General features: G+C 43.8%; 1 protein-coding gene across 6 annotated transcripts in view; it reads right to left on the reverse strand.

Moving 5' to 3' along the window:
- LOC130360608 (phospholipid scramblase family member 5-like) overlaps positions 1-21,454 on the reverse strand; it is an 86,058-nt gene that overhangs the window by 22,835 nt on the left and 41,769 nt on the right. For all 6 annotated transcript variants that reach the window (XM_056563155.1, XM_056563153.1, XM_056563156.1 and 3 more), the window contains exon 5: positions 12,281-12,442. In XM_056563155.1, coding sequence (XP_056419130.1) covers positions 12,281-12,442 — 162 coding nt within the window. The remainder of the gene's footprint in view (positions 1-12,280; positions 12,443-21,454) is intronic.

Here is a 21,454-nt window from a genome sequence, read left to right on the forward strand (position 1 = left end):
CGCGGCGATATCACATATGTTTATTTTTATTTACCCTTTTTTTACGGGAAAAGGGGGGTGATTCAAACTTTTATTAGGAAAGGTGTTAAATGATCTTTATTAACTTTTTTTTTTTTGCAATGTTATAGCTCCCATAGGGGGCTATAACACTGTACACACTGATCTTTTACATTGATCAATGGTTTCTCTTAGGAAACCATTGATCAATGATTCTGCCGCTTGACTGCTCATGCCTGGATCTCAGGCACTGAGCAGTCATTCGGCGATCGGACAGTAGAGGACCGTCCTGCTGTCCTACAGCTGTTTGGGGTGCCGTGATTCCAAACAACCCCCTGAGCTAACCAGCATTCGTTTCAGTTCACTTAGTCTAAAGGCTTAATAGCGCGTGACACAGCGATCCTGACGTGCTATTAGCCACGGGTCCCGGCCCGCATTATAGAAAGGGAGTGGGCGTAGGGCGTACAGGTATGCCCTCCGTCCCCAACAGGTTAATTAATTATACCTCAAAATTGACATTACCTAGGCAGCAAAATGTTAAATATGATCTTCAATACATCTATCTTAGGGTGGGTTCACACCACGTTTTTGCAATACTGTTCCCGTATATGTTATCAATTCGAAAACAGTATGGAACTGTATTGAAAACCGTATGCATTGCCTCTCCATTGAAAACCGTATGAGAAACGATGCGTCTGGTTGTGTCCATTTTGCATCTTGTACGATTTTGTCCGTTTTTACCCAAAACCGTAGCCTACCACGTTTTTTGGTCCAGGTGAAAAACCGTATTGAAACCGTATATGTTTTTTTTTTAAACATGGGAGTCAATGGGATTCATACAGGACTGTATGGTTATCTGGTTCCATCCGGTTTACACCATATGGTTTTTGACATTGCACAGTTTTTTTCTTGGAATTTCAATCAAACAAGTAAAACTTTATTCATAATAGAGTGAAGGGTTAAAAACGTATATGTTTTTTCTTAAAAAACGAATGCAACCGGACATCATTTTTCAAACCGTATACGGGTTATAATTTGTACACACGTTTTGATACAGTTTAGTCTGGTTTTGAGGAATCCGTTTTTCATCCAAAAACCTGATGCGGGAAATGTATTGTAAAAACGTGCTGTGAACCCAGCCTTACTCTTGTTCTGAAATGTGAACTTTGGCAGAAGAGGATCCCACTGCATGAAAATTCTGCATGAATTTATAGCCAATTCACTTCAATGAAATTTCTGCAGAAGAAATGATGCTGTGTGAATGGGACAGCAGAATCCCATTGAAGTGAATTGGCTATAAATTCATGTAGAATTCAGTGCAGAGATTCTGCCATGTGAACCTGGCCTTTACTGTTATGAGACACAGATAAACAAATAAACAGATTGTGTTGTGTTGTGTTGACAAAACCAAAAGGTTTTCCTTATTTCATGGCAAGACCATGATAAAATTGCAACAAAATTGATATGTGGGGACTTGGGTACTTGTGTACTTGCTTACACTAATCTTTATGTGCATCTTAAGTTGGCCAAACCCACCAAAAGATGGCTCTCCACTATAGATGATGTAGGTGGTCCATAGGTTTGGGGATGTTCAATTTTTTTACGCCTGAGCCTTTTATTCTGGGAGAGATAACCTGGCACCAGAGCTATCTGGCCGTGGCTTACCCCTCCCCTCTATAGGCACTACGTACCAAATGTTCATGTATATACAGAGGTCAGGAGATATAACGGTCAGCCTAAGGTTATGAATAGAGATGAGCGAACTTACAGTAAATTTGATTAGTCACGAACTTCTCGGTTCGGCAGTTGATGACTTTTCCTGCATAAATTAGTTCAGCTTTCAGGTGCTCCCGTAGGCTGGAAAAGGTGGATACAGTCCTAGGAGACTCTTTCCTAGGACTGTATCCACCTTTTCCAGCCCACCGGAGCACCGGAAAGCAGAACTAATTTATGCAGGAAAAGTCAGCAACCGCCGAGCCGAGAAGTTCGTGACAAATCGAATTTACTGTAAGTTCGCTCATCTCTAGTTATGAAAACTATATAGCCACCTTTAAATAGGGAAATTGCATTGCGAGTGGTACAATAAATAAAAATGAAAAAAAAACACAAAAAACAAAGCAACATCTTTATCAAAGGTGTTATCAACAAAATAATACAATGACACTGTTTGATGTAGTGTAAATATCCTTGACATGTACATGATGCTGTGTGAGTCTTTGAATACTGCAGTTAGCTGTAGGTTTGTTTTTCGACAACTAAGTTTTAGGTCGGGAATGTTCTTTTTTTCTTACACTGTTCAGTCAGAATGCCGTTGTGATTCTTCCCCGAGTGCACCAAACAGCACAATAAAGCTTTCGCTCTTATTTTTTGTGGCAGGATACCAAAACCTTCATAAAGGTAACACATTACTGGCAGCACCGAGCTCATCCTATCGTAATCTCAGAGAAAGGGAATATTTAATGTGTTTTTTAGTAAAATCTTCAAAGCTCAAAGCAGACGTCTTTGCCTCGTAGGCTGCTTTTAGTCTCAGATTTTCCTCACTACACCTGCAACACATGCTGGTTTCGGTGCCAACAAAAAGAACTTCAGAAACAAAGACCCATTCCATAATTAGATGCAATACCACAAGCTGGCGAATATATATGAAGGGCTCAAGGAAAGTCCTGTCTGTCAATGACAAATGTATAGGAATTATAAGGTCCCTGTAGTTGGGTGTAAACAGAGGCAAGATGCAAATTATGAGGACTATGTTTATTTTCCTTTGTTGAAGGGGATGACATTACGTATTGCATTCAACTGCTAAAAATTGACAGTATTAAAAGGGGTTGAAAGGCTTTGTTTAGAAGATTTGCCATCTTTAATAAAGGCTGAAATGATGATGAGCACTAAACCTACATAAAATAAGGTTTTAATGGCATGGACATTATCAGAATGGATATATATATACAGTGACCCCCCGACCTACGATGGCCCAGACATATAATAATTTCAACATGTGATGGCCTCTCAGAGGCCATCGCATGTTGAAGGCAGCATCAACATACGATGCTTTTGTATGTCGGGGCCATCGCTTAAACAGCTATCCGGCAGCACAGACTGCTTCAGCTGCCATCGGATAGCCGTTTACGGTGCCCCGTGTGGTCCCATGACGATCACTTACCTGTCCTCGGGGCTCCGGAGCATCCTCTTAGGGATCCCCTACATTGTTGGCACTCTCCATCGCCGTCATCACGTCGCTGCGCACGCTGTCCCGTCATCCAATAGGAGCGGCGTGCGTAGCGCCGTGATGGCGGCGACGGAGAGTGAGGATGCCGGGGAAGCAGAGGCCTTGCCGGAGCGTCGGGGACACCCCGGGGACGCGGCGACAGCGATGGAATGCGACATCCAGGGCAGCGGTGACGGTACAGAGCGGCGGGGACAGGTGAGTATAACTTCCTCTACCAGTGGTCTTCAACCTGTGGACCTCCAGATGTTGCAAAACTACAACTCCCAGCATGCCCGGACAGCCAACGGCTGTCCGGGCATGCTGGGTGTTGTAGTTTTGCAACATCTGGAGGTCCGCAGATTTTAGACCACTGTCCTATACTTTACATTGCACGGATCCCTCAACATACGATGGTTTCAACAAATGATTGTCCGTTTGGAACGGATTACCATCGTATGTTGAGGGACCACTGTATATTAAATATAAATCAGAACAAACTTTCTAATCACAGTATTGCCATTTAAAAGGGCTTAGATACCATGGCAGCTACCACTGTGTTATTGGTTACGGGGTTGACCAAGGAGCAGAAAAGATATTACCTCTTTTTATTCCCCAGCACTTCACTTTTACCATGCGCTCATCTTAAAAGTATAGTTTCCAAGATGAGAGAGGCTGGTGCTATATCTTGATCATTACATGAAACCATGCCTGTGTGCAATGTCCAATATCCGCATGCAATATTGGCAACATTGTGTGACTATTGGCTATCTCCTATGGGCAGGGTTTCACCCACATTTGATCCTGTTATGGTACCCACCCAATCTCGTCTCAGAAAGTACACTTCTGAGATGAGTGCAGGGTGGAAGGGAGTGCCAAAGAGTAAGATAAGGTAATACATGGTCTGCTCCCTGGTTAATCCCTTTAATTCCAATAAATATGTATGCCATTAGTTCTATACTATCTATAGCTTTGGCTCCAGGGACTATTAAAGATATTTTAAGTAATTATTTTACACAGCCCCTACAGAAGCTTTTAGGACATCACCTTTTAAATCCACAGGGCATTAATATGGAGTTGGTCCCTTCTTTGAAGTTATAGCTGCTTCCTCTCTTCTATGAAGTGGAGGGTACAAAAAGATCGGGCTACAGGGACCATCCGATTAGTGACGCTGCAATGATGCTGCCGCACAGGGACGTCCGTGCGCAGCAGACGTCCGTGACCTCAGGGGCATCCCTGCGCACGGACGTCCCAGCGTGGCGGCGTCAATGCAGCGTCACTAGTCTGGGGCCGGCCTTGAGCGGAGAAGAGGGCCTCCCGGTGAAGATGGATGGCCCAGACCGGCTCACCCTCCCCACCGGAATGCAGACGGTCCCTGTAGCTACTAAGCAACAGGACCGAGAGAACTGGGGAGGTGAGTAGACAACAAGGGGGACCTATTGCATACAATAACAGTGACTCCTGTTAAAGACAGGAGTTCCTGTTCCTGTACACTAAGCTAAATGTGCAAGGTCCATAAAGGAATGGTTGGGTTAGCTTAGTGTAATAGACCGTCCTGCACAAAGCCCTGACCTCATCCCCATCAACACCTTTAAGAAGGAATAGATAGGAGATTGTAAACCAGTCCCTGTTGCTGTATGCAATTTGCTCCAGACGAATCTCAAAGATGTAGATTTGTGAAATTCTGATCAAAATTAATTCATGCAGAACTTATTCACTCATTTCAGCCAACCATAGTCATATTAAATTGCTCTAATGTAGTTGGCTGCACGTCTTATTTTTATAAACAAAGTAAATGAGGGGGATATTGAAAGCTCGGTGCAGTAAAAAAAATTATTTTTGCGCCCAAATTTCCCCCCCCCAAAATTCCGATATATATTCAAAACTGTGTACGTTGGTTTTCTGCCAGGTTGGCATGGTTCATATAAAAACTGCTAAAGTGGGTGTGTCAACATAATTTGAGAATTTACTACTGTATATGCGCGAGTATTAGCCGACCCGAATATGAGCCGAGGCCCCTACTTTCACCCCCAAAACCTGGGAAAACGTTTTGACTTGAGTATAAGCATAGGGGGAAAAATACATCATCCCCCCTGTCATCATCCAGACCCCCCTGTCGTCATCATCATCCCCTGTCAACCCCCCCCCCGTCATCATCCAGACCCCCATCATCATCACCCCCTGTCAAACCCCCCCTGTCATCATCACCCCCAGTCTATATCCCCCTGTCATCATCCAGACCGCCCCCTCTGTCATCATTTAGGTCCCCCTCGTTGTCTACTCACCTCCCCAGTTCTCTCGGTCCTGTTGCTTAGTAGCTTAGTAGTACATTATTCATTTTTGGCAGCACTCATTCTATATGTCCTAAAGCTTTTATTTTGTCACCTACACACCCATGTAAAACAATGTTTTAACCCCTTAAGGACCAAGCCCATTTTGACCTTACAGAACAGTCCATTTTTATTTTTGCATTTTAGTTTTTTCTTCCTCAGATATAGTTTTCGCGCATAGCTCGGTAAAAGTGGTGCAGAATTCTAATTATTTGGCACAAAAAAATAAAAAAAAAGTGGCGCAATTTTTTTAAAATCATATATTAAAAAAAAGGGGAGGGGTCTTTGAGAATCACAAGTAAATTAATAATTAACGTAAAAGAAAAAATGTGCCAAAAATACATCAATCTTTGCATATGCCTGCAAATGTGTCCGTATTGAGTTGAATAGGTGTATGACTGAGTATTACTCATCCCTCTTGTATGTTATCTCCACTGGAGTGATTGTAATGTTGCCATGTTGCTCAGGGTTTGGAAGATCTTCCATAAATAGATTGCAGACTTTAAAAGCAAAGGAAGGGTGGTGTGATAAGTGACAGCTGAAGGTCTGAACTATCAATGTGTTGTTGTTACTTCAATTCCCCCACATGATCATGAAGATAATTGTCATAATATGTTAAAATGTCAAAATCGTGGACTTGAGTTTTCGTGTAAAAAATTTATTATAATTAATGATAGAAATAATAATAATAAAAAACACATGCAGAGGAAACTTAAATGTTTTATGTTTTTATGCTTTAAATGTGTACGTTCCTACAGTATGTTCCCATACATTTTCAGACACTCTATTGGTTTTGAATGTCACACATAAATATTACAATAGTAACCATTTAATATTATATATTTCCCGCACATAAAAACACACTGTGAGAGATAAATAAAATTCCGTCCACCAAAAATAGTGCACAATTTGTGAAAAAAGTAAAAAAAAAACAGGTTGCATCACTTGGTCCATAATTTTGATGTGTTTTAGATACCTAAAAGACTCTTTTGCACATTACACGATAACACACCTGTCTAACAATTAATCAGTTTTTATTTATCTGTCTATATTTAAGCCCTATTCTACATTTATTTAAATCCTGTTTGTAAATACTTTAAATTAAGTATTGTCAGAAATGTCAGAATATATTACCCCAAAATACCCCATCCACTGAAGATACATTGGGTTGTATTGTTTTCTTTAAGGTTGAGCATTGGTGGCCATTCGTTCAGTGTTGCAGGTCTCTTTCTATCTATTTGTTTTGGTGCTGCACATGTATGCTTCTCAGTGCACATGGTGAGCATGTACAGTGTACTTATAAACACTGGAGAGAGCAGGGTGCACCTGGGCCATCATATGGGCTTGAGGGCCGGAATGCCTGTTTTCCCATCACTCATTTGGCGTATGTAACAGAACCACAGTTTTGCCAATTTGCAAACAGAAAATGCATAGTGAGTGGATGGAGGCACAGTTCATGTACATTGCTAATAACTGCATGGATATTTGCATTTAAAAACGTAACTCCTTTATGTCTATCAATATAAGATAAGTTAAATAGTTAAGATGACCTGTACATACAGGATTCACCCTCGATAGACAGTGGAAATAAGTGATTTGCTTTAGGCTAAGATCAGGCGCTAAGGGGTTCAATCCAATAAAATAGTATCACAAACAACAAATGTGCTGGACCCATGCTGTTGTTTGCTTTACATTTTACATCCCTATTATTTCCTTCAGACAGAATAGTACAGTGAACCATAAACCAGTTAATACTCTTGGACTCAAATGAAGAAATATAAGGTAATGGGTAGAATAACATTAATATTCTCACTATGGTGCATGCAGCCCATAGAGTATATTCTAATCTGGTCATTGCACTTTATTGTGGATAATAAAATATATGATTGCATTGGAAGTGGTTATTAACAAGAAAATGGTGGAAAGGTTAACTTATAGTGACAGAGCTACAATCTTTCATTTGACACTGCAGTTATCTTTATCATCTATGGGCAAAAAAGGATATCTCGACCAGTCCCATAGCTTTACCATGTGTGATATAAAAATGTGTGTATATATATATATATATATATATATATATATATATATATATGCATAGGAAAATAAACAAAGGGCTAGGCTACTGTAAACTAACTTGGCCAATCGGCTCTGATGGGGTTAACAATACGACCCAGTCTCTGGTCGTGCTATACATCTGTGGCAGAGGTGCAACAAATACTAAATCATAAAGAACGAAAGAAGACGTAGCAACTCACCGGGAGATGAAATGTCTTTATTGTGGTAGCCTCGTCGGGACACACAAGACAGAGGGATCGTGCGGGTGCAGGTACGGGTAAGGGAGCGGGAGGGTGTAGTTAGACAACAGCTCTGTTTCACGTGCTCTGATGCTTCGACCGGACGAAGCGTCAGAGCACGTGAAACAGAGCTGTTGTCTAACTACACCCTCGCGCTACCTCACCCGTACCTGCACCCGCACAATCCTGCTGTCTTGTGTGTCCCGACGAGGCTACCACAATAAAGACATTTAATCTCCCGGTGAGCTGCTACTTCTTCTTTCGTTCTTTATGATTTATTACTGTCACGATGCCGGCTGGCAGGTAGTGGATCCTCTGTGCCAGAGAGGGATGGCGAGGACCGCGCTAGTGGACCGGTTCTAAGCCACTACAGGTTTTCACCAGAGCCCGCCGCAAAGCGGGATGGTCTTGCTGCGGCGGTAGTGACCAGGTCGTATCCACTAGCAACGGCTTACCTCTCTGGCTGCTGAAGATGCTGAAGATAGGCGCGGTACAAGGGAGTAGGCAGAAGCAAGGTCGGACGTAGCAGAAGGTCGGGGGCAGGCGGCAAGGATCGTAGACAGGGGCAACGGCAGGAGGTCAGGAACACGGACTAGGAACAGACAAGGGAACGCTTTCACTGGCACTAAGGCAACAAGATCCGGCAAGGAAGTGCAAGGGAGGAGGTTAGATATAGTCAGGGACCAGGTGGGAGCCAATTAAGCTAATTGGGCCAGGCACCAATCATTGGTGCACTGGCCCTTTAAGTCTCAGGGAGCTGGCGCGCGCGCGCCCTAGAGAGCGGAGCCGCGCGCGCCAGCACGTGACAGCAGGGGACGGGAACGGGTAAGTGACCTGGGATGCGATTCGCGAGCGGGCGCGTCCCGCTGTGCGAATCGCATCCCCAACGGCCATGACAGAGCAGCGCTCCCGGTCAGCGGGAGTGACCGGGGAGCTGCAGGAAGAAAGACGCCGTGAGCGCTCCGGGGAGGAGCGGGGACCCGGAGCGCTAGGCGTAACAGTACCCCCCCCCTTGGGTCTCCCCCTCTTCTTGGGGCCAAAGAACCTGAGGAAAAAAAACTCAATTTTTCCGTGATGAGGTCCGATGCAAATTAGGAGGGGTTCTGTGTGGAAACGTACGAGACAGTCCAATCTTTTATTGTAAAAACAATAGATGTAGAGGGGTCTGGCGAGACTGGTCACAGGAACGTAGAACCTGTTGATGAGAGAGGCCAAAAAAATTTTTCCTGCAGATCCGGAATCCAAGAAGAGCATAGTAGAGAAGGAGAAGGTAGAGGCAGATATCCGCACAGGCACAGTAAGGCGTGGAGAAGCAGAGTTGACATCAAGAACTGTGTCACCTTTGTGCGGAGTCAGCGTACGTCTTTCCAGGCGGGGAGGACGGATAGGACAATCCTTCAGGAAGTGTTCGGTACCGGCATAGTACAGGCAAAGATTCTCCATGCGGCGTCGTGTCCTCACTTGAGGTGTCAAGCAAGACCGGTCAACTTGCATAGCCTCCGCGGCGGGAAGCACAGGAACAGATTGCAGAGGACCAGAGGAGAGAGGAGCCGGAGAGAAAAAACGCTTCGTGCGAACAAAGTCCATATCCAGGCGGAGCTCCAGACGCCATCCGGAAGAACGCATGTCAATGCGAGTGGCTAGATGAATGAGTTCATGTAGGTCAGCAGGAGTCTCTCGTGCGGCCAGAACATCTTTAATGTTGCTGGATAGGCCTTTTTTAAAGGTCGCGCAGAGAACCTCACTATTCCAGGACAACTCGTAAGCAAGAGCACGGAACTGAATGGCGTACTCGCCAACGGAAGAAACACCCTGGGCCAGGTTCAGCAGGGCAATCTCGGCTGAAGAAGCTCGGGCAGGTTCCTCAAAGACACTTCGAATTTCCGAGAAGAAGGAGTGTACAGAGGCAGTGACGGGGTCATTGCGGTCCCAGAGCGGTGCGGCCCATGACAGGGCTTTTCCGGACAGAAGGCTGACTACGAAAGCCACCTTAGACCTTTCAGTAGGAAACTGGTCCGACATCATCTCCAAGTGCTGGGAACATTGCGAAAGAAAGCCACGGCAATACTTAGAGTCCCCATCAAATTTGTCCGGCAAGGACAGGCAGAGGCTAGGAGTGGCCACTCGCTGCGGAGGAGGTGCAGGAGCTGGCGGAGGAGAAGATTGCTGGAGAAGTTGCGACTGAAGTTGGTGCGAAATGGTGGACATTTCCGACAGCTGACGGGTTAGAAGGGCGATCAGACGGGCTTGCTGGGCGGCCACCGTGGTTAGGTCAGCGACAACTGACAGAGGAACTTCAGCGGGATCCATGGCCGGATCTACTGTCACGATGCCGGCTGGCAGGTAGTGGATCCTCTGTGCCAGAGAGGGATGGCGAGGACCGCGCTAGTGGACCGGTTCTAAGCCACTACAGGTTTTCACCAGAGCCCGCCGCAAAGCGGGATGGTCTTGCTGCGGCGGTAGTGACCAGGTCGTATCCACTAGCAACGGCTTACCTCTCTGGCTGCTGAAGATGCTGAAGATAGGCGCGGTACAAGGGAGTAGGCAGAAGCAAGGTCGGACGTAGCAGAAGGTCGGGGGCAGGCGGCAAGGATCGTAGACAGGGGCAACGGCAGGAGGTCAGGAACACGGACTAGGAACAGACAAGGGAACGCTTTCACTGGCACTAAGGCAACAAGATCCGGCAAGGAAGTGCAAGGGAGGAGGTTAGATATAGTCAGGGACCAGGTGGGAGCCAATTAAGCTAATTGGGCCAGGCACCAATCATTGGTGCTCTGGCCCTTTAAGTCTCAGGGAGCTGGCGCGCGCGCGCCCTAGAGAGCGGAGCCGCGCGCGCCAGCACGTGACAGCAGGGGACGGGAACGGGTAAGTGACCTGGGATGCGATTCGCGAGCGGGCGCGTCCCGCTGTGCGAATCGCATCCCCAACGGCCATGACAGAGCAGCGCTCCCGGTCAGCGGGAGTGACCGGGGAGCTGCAGGAAGAAAGACGCCGTGAGCGCTCCGGGGAGGAGCGGGGACCCGGAGCGCTAGGCGTAACAATTACATATATATATATATATATATATATATATATATATATATATATATATATATATACCAAAATGATGGCTACACACATGTGCTTAGAGAAGATATTACTTTTCACCAATTTAGCAATACCACTATTGACCTAAAAGATCGAAATGATTGACCAACAAGATCCGTGCTTGCCTAAAGAGCCTATTATAAGGCTGGAGGATTGCTTGTGGAGGGCCACATGAAAGGCTGCAGAATTGTCCGTGTGGCCCTTTGCATCTTTCATTCATTAGCCACACATTTTCTCTTACAAGGGGAAATGTGTGAACTTCAAACTACAATTTTCAAGGAGGGCATAATAAAATGATCAGCTGATGGACAAAGCATTTACTTGTCTATTGACTGATTGCCGGCCCTATTTCACAGGATCAGATTCCTATTGAAACTGTCTCTAGATAAGGTTGGTTTAAAAGGTTTCTAGCCTCACCTGCTGAGATGCATCCTTTGTGTGCCCATTATTCTAGATTGCTATACTTGACTCTGACTCTTACCTTGTCTTCATAGTAAGTAGATGCCACTGCTGTCTCGCTTCTTGGATTTGTTGGTTGGCACATGTTGTCCTACTTCTAGTTCTGACCCATGGCCCATCCTCTGATTTCATTTCTGCCTCAGCCTAGGGATCCTTGATTTAATTCCTATCTATCTTAAAGTCCCCTCATTGAACCTGTCACCAAGAGATGACTAGTCTGGGGACCGTGACCTGGGAATCTTACTAAAAACATCCTTATCTTTGTTTTAGGTAAAAGAGTGATGAACACCCAATTTTTTGTTTAGAAATATTACCAAAAGCATACATGAAATGCAAGTTAAAGGGGCCCATTTTGAAATCCCTTCTGTAAATTAGGATTTGCTGGTGTTTGCAAGAGCCATGAGTGCCTGCATATTGCCCCTGCATTGGCTTCTACAGGGACTAAGTCAGTGAAGGAACTATAAAGGGTAGAGAAGTAGCAGTGATGCTTGGGCTTTGTTGCCTGAGGGTGACCAATAGAAAAAACACCAATATTTTTTTTTTTAAATGGCTATTGGCTCACAGCTCGGTTACAAGTTTTGTGTTGGTACTCAGAAGCTTAATGTTACTTTCTTTTTTAGAAGTTATATAGTACACAATATATTATGCTGTCTAGTGTAGGGGATTCTGTTTACAACATTTCTTTACTCTGGCTAATGTGGGCTTGGAGAAAAAGGGTCCTTCAATATGTCTAATAGAGCAGAAGGGTCAGGGGTTGGAGCAATTGGACAACACTTGTAATGAAAGAAGGGAGACAAAAAGAGAAGTGTAGTATAGTAGCAGTAGAGCTAAGAGAAGCATTTATGTGTACTAAATGCTGTCATTGTTAAACACAAAATAATAGAAAATGTAAGACTTCATGAATATAATACCTCAAAATTGACATCACCTAAGCAGCGAAATGTTAAATATGGACCAACAATCTTCAATACATCTTCCTTACTCTCGTTCTGAATTGTGAACTTTGGCAGAAGAGGATCCCACTTCTGGACAATGAAACCAACAGTTGTCCCAGGAGGAGCTTGTACTTCGAGCTAAAAAGGAAAAAGCTCAATTAGCCATTCAGCAAAATGGTGTCTAAATCCATCTAGAACAGTAACTTTCAATACCCTTGACATTACCAGGGGGCTGTCACTTAAAGATGACTGTCAAAGCAAGCCATTCATCAATATGTGTCCTCAGCAATATGTCCATTATAAAACAAAGAAAGCTGTAATTTCTCCTCTGTGTGTCAAAAACCATCACAAATGTAGTAAAGTGTTTAATTGTGCACAAAAATATATTACTCAAAGCTCCATGCACCTGAATGAATGAAAAGGACTAAGTAGTTGTGTACGTGATGATGTATATACACTTATATATCTTTACTTATTTTAAGACCTTTTTTATTTCATTTGTCAAACTAAATATATAACAATATATCATGAATGGTGATAGGAAGTTCCTTTTTTAAATTTTTATTCTTGTGTTGATTTATCTGAAGAACAAGGCTGATTTAAATGGTAAAAAGAAAAATGTATTCCAATTTAATAAAAAAATGAAAGGAAAAGGAAAATCCTACCCATCTAAAATGAGCAGCAGGAGTTAAACTATGGGGAGCCCAAAGACTGTGCTTGCACCTGAGCCCTAAAACATGAAGAAGCTAAAACATTCGCTCAGCCCTGTATGAGGAGAACATGTTTATATGTCTGATCTCGTGGGGTCCAACCACTCGGATTCTGCGCAATCTCCAGAACAGGGCCCTGGCTCTCAGAAGGTTATCTTCCACCAGACAACCCCTTTAACCCGTACAGGACCTAGGGCGTATGCATATGCCTTCTGTACCTGGGTCTTAAGGACCCAGGACGTACAGGTACGCCCGTGGGAATTCCGGTCCCTGCCGTGCACCGGGCAGGGATCGGACTGGGATGACTGCTGATATCAATCAGCAGGCACCCCGTGCAAATGCCGAGGGGGGGGGGGTCATCAGACCCCCCCATGTCGTCGATCGGCGCAAATCGCAAGTGAAATCGCACTTGCGATTTGCGGAATTCTGGGTCTTACGGGTCATGTGTGACCCGATGACCCGGAGATACAAGGTGATTGGGGGTGTAGAATACACCCCCTATCACCTACTGTATCTATGGGGAAGTGGCAATTTCGCCACCCCCCCAGGAGAGCTGCTATTGGCTGGATGATCGTCCAGCCAATAGCAGCCGGCAGGGGAGGGGTTAAACGGCATCTTCTGCAGCGCTGACTGTTAGCTGGGTTCAGTCAGTGGTCAGAGCAGCAAGAGGAGCCAGGGACCCCCTCTCTGCACCCATCGGATCGCCTCAGCAGACCCGAAGATCCCCTAGATGATCAGGGACAGAATCCACCAAAGGGAAAGGTAGGGAAATCCATGTAATAAAGTAAAAAAAAAAGTAAAAAAAATAAAAAGTAAAAAAAATAAAAATCCCACCCCCCTAATAGGGCTCAAGAGTATGCCACATTTTTTTTAGCGTGACCCGGGCCCTATTAGGGGTTCAGGGGGCTGCGATTTGCCCCCCCTCCCTTTTTTTTTTTGGCCGCAGCGTTTTTTTTTTTTGCCCACATAACGGTGTGTGATTACTAATCACACACCGTTATACATAGTTACACCAAGCACTCACTACACACTCCCCCCCCACACACACACACCCCTCCCTCCACCGTAGATAAAAGGAGATGGCTTGCCGGGCATTTTCGGCGGCAGAGGCATACGCTTTTCTTGCCTCCGAATCTGCCAGTAAGGACGAGGAAGATCCAACATTCCTGTGTTATTCCTTTTCCTCCTCATCATCTAGTAGTGATGATGAGCCCCCCAGAAGGCGGCGGAGACGCCGCCAGGCGAGGTCACGCACCCCCCATGAAAGTGCCCCAGTGACTGGCACTAGTGCGAGTGGTGATGCCGCTCGCACTAGGAGTCTAACCCCCTACGCGATTTTACCGGAGCTCCTTTCCGGTGAACCTGTCTGGAGACCCCCAGAGGGTTATCAGCCACTGGTTCCGGAGTTTGTTGGCGACTCCGGAATCCGGATTGACACGGCTGGGTTCACTGAATTTGACTTTTTCAGTTATTTTTTCAGTGACAGCCTTGTCAATTTAATGGTGGAGCAGACGAATCTGTACACCAGGCAGTTCATCGCCCACCATCCAGATTCTTTTTGGGCAAGGTCCAATGAATGGTACGCTGTCAGTGCAGCCGAAATGAGGACATTTTGGGGCATCTTGCTGCATATGGGCCTGGTCAAAAAGCCCAGTGTCAGGCAGTACTGGAGCGGGGACATCTTCTACCAGACCCCGCTTTACAGTATGGCCATGACACGTAAGCGGTTCGAGGCTATTTGGAAATGCCTTCATTATGCAGATAATGAGGCATGTCCACCCCGAGGTGATCCCACCTATGACCGGCTTTACAAAGTGAGGCCGGTCATCGATCACTTTGGGGCCAAATTTTTGGAGGCCTACGTACCGCTTAGGGAGCTCTCGGTTGATGAGTCTCTTATCAGTTTTAGGGGGGGGCTTATCTTCCGCCAGTATATTCCCTCGAAGCGGGCGCGGTATGGCGTGAAGTTCTATAAACTTTGTGAGAGTACCTCCGGGTACACTCTCAAGTTTAGAGTGTATGAGGGACTAGATTCCCGTATTGAACCCCCAGATTGTTCCCCCACTCTGGGTGTTAGCGGGAAAATCGTTTGGGACCTTATGCACCCATTGCTGGATAAGGGTTACCCCGTGTACGTGGACAACTTTTATACCAGCATCCCTCTCTTCACATCCCTTGCCACCAGATCCACGTCCGCTTGTGGGACCGTGTGGAGAAACCAGAGAGGCCTCCCTCTAAATTTGATCCAGACACCTATTCCCAAGAGTGAGTCCCGTGCCCTTACCTATGAAAACCTGTTGCTGGTCAAGTATAAGGATAAGAGGGATGTCGTTATGCTGACCACTATTCATGGTAACGGCAGCTCACCTGTCCCTGTGCGAGATACCACAGCAACGGTCCTCAAGCCTGATTGTATTCTGGACTACAATCAGTATATGGGGGGAGTTGATCTTTCTGATCAAGTCCTCAAGCCATACATGGCCCAGCGGAAAACACGTGTATGGTACAAAAAAGTTGCGGTCTACATGGTACAGGTTGCCATGTACAACTCTTTTGTACTGTACCGGAACGCTGGCAGCACAGGGACATACCTCTAGTTCCAAGAGGAAGTCCTAAAGGTCCTGATCTTTGCTGACCGGGAAAGAGCAGGCCGGACTTCCCAAGAAACTGGAGTTATAGGTGCCAGGATCGTCCCAGGCCAATACTTTCCAGGTGAGGTCCCCCACATTGGAAAGAAGGGACGATCCCAGAAAAAATGCAGAGTGTGTAACAGGAGGGGATTCGGAAGGACACCCCCACTCAATGTGACACTTGCCCCGATCATCCGGGCCTCTGCATTAAGGATTGCTTCAGGGAGTATCACACTTCCATGGAGTACTAAATTTTCCCTCTTCATTTAAATTTTCAATAATTTGACCCCAATGTACCAAGTCCAGAGTACATTCCAAATTTTAACCCGATAAAACCACTAAATTGCCCAAAAAAACTATTTCATAAAAAAAAAAAAAAAAACTGATAAGACCTCTGGGGGTATTTTTTCCAAAAATGGTTCATAGGTCACTGAGTCACTATCATCGGTGACTTTTTCTGTTGCCTCAAATACGCAGCGCTCTCTCTCTCCACCTGAGGGGGTGCGCATTTGAGGCATCAGGTTAGGGACGGCCACACACATCACATTCCCAGAATGATGATTCAGTGCATAGGGTTTGGGGAGGGCATATTTTTTAGTTTTGGCTATGCTCTGGGTCATCATTCTGGGAACATAATCTGTTTTATAATTTTATGTTCCACTATACCCCTTGTTAGTTATTAGTGTATATAATGCCCCTTGAGGGGGGGAAGGCACTGTTCTGGCTCCATAGGCAGCTGTCTAGAAGCTCCAGGCCCCTGACTGCCCTCCTGTTCCTCTGTGACCAGTGAGCAGAGCTGATCTAGGCCCAGATATGACGTATGTCCTTACTTCAGAGAAATGTATTTACAAATTTAATTTTTTTTGCTGTTCTGGCACTAAATGTGACATGCCCCCCCATTTCAGCAAAATGTGACTCCTTCTCTTGTGAGCATTGTAGTGCACCAGCAGAGCCCTTGACATCTACACATGGGGTACTTCCCTACTCAGAAGAGATGGGCTTACACATTTTGGGGGGAATTTTTTCCTATTACACCTTGTAAAAATGTAAAATTTTAGGAAAAACAGCATTTTAGTAAAAAAAAATATATATATTAATTTACACATCCAAAGTCGTCAAACACCTGTGGGGTGTTAAGGCTCACTGTACCCCTTGTTACGTTCCTTGAGGGGTGTCGTTTCCAAAATAGTATTCCATGTGTTTTTTTTTTCTTGCTGTTCTGGCACCAGAGGGGCTTCCTAAATGCGACATGCCCCCCCATTTCTGCAAAGTTTGCAAATGTGACTCCTCTTCTGAGCATTGTAATGCGCCTGCAGTGCACTTGATGTCCACACATGGGGTATTTCCATACTCAGAAGAGATGGGGTTAAAAATTTTAGGGGGAATTTTCTCCTATTACCCCTTGTAAAAAAGTAAAATTTGGGGTGAAACCAGCATTTTGTAAAAAAAAAAAAATTTTCATTTACACATCCAACTTTAACGAAAAGCCGTGAAACACCTGTGGGGTGTTAAGGCTCACTGGACCACTTGTTACGTTCCTTGAGGGGTGTAGTTTCCAAAATAGTATGCCATGTTTTTTTTTTTTTGCTGTCCTGGCACCATAGGAGCTTCCTAAATGGGACATGCCCCCCAAAAACCATTTCAGCAAAATTTGATTTGCAAAAGTCAAATATGACTCCTTCTCTTCTGAGCATTGTAGTGCACCCGCAGTGCACTTGACCTCCATATATGTGGTGTTTCCATACTCAGAAGAGATGGGGTTACAAATTTTGGGGGGTATTTTCTCTTATTACCCCTTGTAAAAATTTAAAATTTGGGGAAAACAAGCATTTTAGTGAAAAAAAATCATTTACACATCCAACTTTAACGAAAAGTCGTGAAACACCTGTGGGGTGTTAAGGCTCACTGTACCCCTTGTTACGTTCCTTGAGGGGTGTAGTTTCCAAAATAGTATGCCATGTGTTTTTTTTTTTTTTTTGCTGTCCTGACACCATAGGGGCTTCCTAAATGGTACATGCCCCCCCCCCCCCAAAACCATTTTAGCAAAATTAAATTTGCAAAAGCCAAATATGACTCCTTCCCTTCTGAGCATTGTAGTGCGCCAACAGAGCACTTGACATCCACATATGTGGTGTTTCCATACACAGAAGAGATGGGGTTACAAATTTTGGGGGGTATTTTCTCCTATTACCCGTTGTAAAAATGTAAAATTTGGGGGGGAAAAACTAGCATTTTAGTGAAAAAATAAAATAATTTACACATCCAACTTTAACGAAAAGTCGTGAAACACCTGTGGGGTGTTTAGGCTCACTGTACCCCTTGTTATGTTCCTTGAGGGGTGTAGTTTCCAAAATAGTATGTCATGTGGGGGGGGGGTGCTGTCCTGGCACCATAGGGGCTTCTTAAATGGGACATGCCCCCCAAAACCATTTCAGCAAAATTTGATTTGCAAAAGCCAAATATGACTCCTTCTCTTCTGAGCATTGTAGTGCGCCAACAGAGCACTTGACATCCACATATGTGGTTTTTCCATACTCAGAAGAGATGGGGTTACAAATTTTGGGGGGCATTTTCTCCTATTAACCCTTGTAAAAATTTAAAAATTGGGGGAAAACTAGAATTTTGGTGGAAAAAAAAAAAAAGAAAATCATTTACACATCCAAATTTAACGAAAAGTTGTGAAACCCCTGTGGGGTGTTAAGGCTCACTGTACCCCTTGTTACGTTCCTTGAGGGGTGTAGTTTCCAAAATAGTATGCCATGTGGGTACTTTTTGGCTGTTCTGGCACCATAGGGGCTTCCTAAATGCAACATGCCCCCAAAAACCATTTCAGAAAAACTCACTCTCCAAATTCTCTCTGTCGCTCCTTCCCTTCTGAGCCCTCTAGTGCACCCGCCGAACACTTGAAATACACGTATGAGGTATTTCCTTACTCAAGAGAAATTGGGTTTACACATTTTAGGAAGATTTCTCTCCTTTCACCCCTTGTAAAAATTCAAAAAATGCGTCTACAAGAACATGTGAGTGTAAAAAATGAAGATTTTGAATTTTCTCCTTCAATTTGCTGCTATTCCTGTGAAACACCTAAAGGGTTAACAAACCTTTTGAATGTCATTTTGAATACTTTGAGGGGTGCAGTTTTTATAATGGGGTCATTTGTGGGGCATTTATAATATGAAGGCCCTTCAAATCCACTTCAAAACAGAACTGGTCCCTGAAAAATTTCGATTTTGAAAATTTTGTGGAAAATTGCTGCTATACTTTGAAGCCCTCTGATGTCTTCCAAAAGTAAAAACATGTCAACTTTATGATGCAATCATAAAGTAGACATGTTGTATATGTGAATCAATACATAATTTATTTGAAATATTCATTTTCCTTAAAAGTAGAGAGCTTCAAAGTAAAAAAAAATGCAAAATTGTCAATTTTTTTTCATTAAATTTTGGAATTTTTCACCAAGAAACGATGTAAGTATCAAACATTTTTTACCACTAACATAAAGTAGAATATGTCACGAAAAAACTATCTCGGAATCAGAATGAAAGGTAAAAGCATCCCTGAGTTATTAATGCTTAAAGGGAAAGTGGTCAGATGTTAAAAAAATGGCAGGGTCCTACAGTGAAAATTGGCTGGGTCCTTAACCCCTTAAGGACCAAGGACGTATGATTACGTCCTTGGTCCCGCTCCCGTGATATAACGCGGGGTCCCACGTTGACCTCGCATCATATCATGGCGTCATAGTGAAGCCGGGACCCGGCCGCTAATAAAGCGCTCAAAGCTGAGCCATGCGGCTAAAAGTTAAAGTAAAAACTGCCGGTTAGCTCAGTGGGCTGTTCGGGATAGCCGAGGCAAAATCGCGGCATCTCGAACAGCTTACAGGACAGCCGGAGCGTCCCTACCTGCCTCCTCGCTGTCCGATCGCCGAATGACTGCTCAGTGCCTGAGATCCAGGCATGAGCAGTCAAGCGGCAGAATCATCGATCACTGGTTTCCTATGAGAAACCAGTGATCAATGTAAAAGATCAGTGTGTGCAGTGTTATAGGTCCCTATGGGAGCTATAACACTGCAAAAAAAAAGTGAAAAAAAAGTGAATAAAGATCATTTAACCCCTCCCCTATTAAAAGTTTGAATCACCCCCCTTTTCCCATAAAAAAACCAGTGTAAATAAAATTAAAAATAAACATATATAGTATCACTGCGTGCGAAATGTCCGAATTATAAAAATATATTGTTAATTAAACCGAACGGTCAATTGTCGTAGGTGCAAAAAAATTCCAACGTCGAAAATACTGTATTTTTATTTTTGGTCACTTTTTATATCAAGAAAAAATGAATAAAAAGCCAGGGGCTTGGTTAGGCAGCAGTGGGGCTGCCTGGCCACTGGGTTATTCCCCCTGTGAGCATGGTGTCTCGGAGGTGGTGGTCGCCGCCCAGCGCTACCCAGTATTAGGTTAGGGACCCACTCTAACAAGGTGGCCTTGACGTGGCGAGTGGGCTTGTACTTTTTGATCAAAATGTATTCTAACAACCTGTTAGTTTTTTTAATTATTCTGAGAAGCAAGTAGATCAAAATACAAATGGTGGATGTGCGGCTATGTTTCTCTATTTGTGTTGCACATCTTTAGTATATTAAGGTTTACGTGATCATATTGCCCTATTTTAGCACACAAGAAACTGTCTGAAATGAATAGCCTGTCTTTTACTAGGATATCTCTGTTGGATCTTATGTGGAGAAAATAATAAATGTTAGGGAAACTAATGGGAAACTTGATTCCTCTTCTTTGTTCTGCAGGCCTGATTGGAATTGTCTCATTCCCTTTTTTGTGCATCTCAAATATTACTAATAATGTGAGCTGAATCTGTATTACTTTATAGTACTATCTGAACACATCCCTGAAATAAATTGCACACGAAGAACAAGGAACTTATTTGGTTGATGGGTTTATAGACTTCAATTATGTGGTGAATCCTTATATGGGGTGATAATGACATCACAATCACAGCTGGTGACATAACAAATTTGACAGGTAAGTTTAAGATAAATGAGTGAATACATAAACCTTTACTATACTCCTGGTGTAGTTGCTATGACTAATCTTCCTATTTATTATTCTATGTATAAAAGTGCTGATGGTATGTCAACGATCACAAGCACTTCTTAGACTGGCAGATGACAAGAGTGGTCACATAGGGCTGTTCTGACAGTCAGAATCACTTCCTGCTGTGGCTGTTGCTATATATAGCCAGAACAAAATAGAATCGGAGAGAGTACAGTATATTAAAAAATAAATAAGTGTATGTGTGGATCTGTGTGACTGTGTAGTTATTATTGAAATATTTTAAATCTTCATAGTTGGATTTAGACCATTATTAATTAATGTTATTTTTGGAATTTAAGTTCTGTTGATTATAATCTAATATTTTGCTAAAAAATCTTACGTATTGTTTTTTTAAAAATATTTTATATTTATTTTTACGGTATTTTTATTTTTTTACTTGATTTTGTTGAGTTGCTTTAAACCTTAAAGCTTACCTGTCAGTAGGAAAACATGGGTATATATTATCCCACTGCTTCCATACATGCCTTTTTTCAGTTATCTTCTTATTCAACAAGAGAGAATTTTTTTTGCTTTTACTATTCAAATGAGCCTTTAGTTCCCATGGGGGCATTCCCTAGCATGACAAGAGCCCAGGTAAATCAATCTAACCTCTTTATCCAGTGGCTTTCAGTCAAACAGAGCAGAAGGGTGAAAGCAGGCTGGGGGTGGTGATAAATATGGGCTGGATTTACTTGGACTCTTGTTATGCT

This window comes from Hyla sarda, chromosome 3, assembly GCF_029499605.1.
Source record: "Hyla sarda isolate aHylSar1 chromosome 3, aHylSar1.hap1, whole genome shotgun sequence".
Taxonomy (NCBI): Eukaryota; Metazoa; Chordata; class Amphibia; order Anura; family Hylidae; genus Hyla; species Hyla sarda.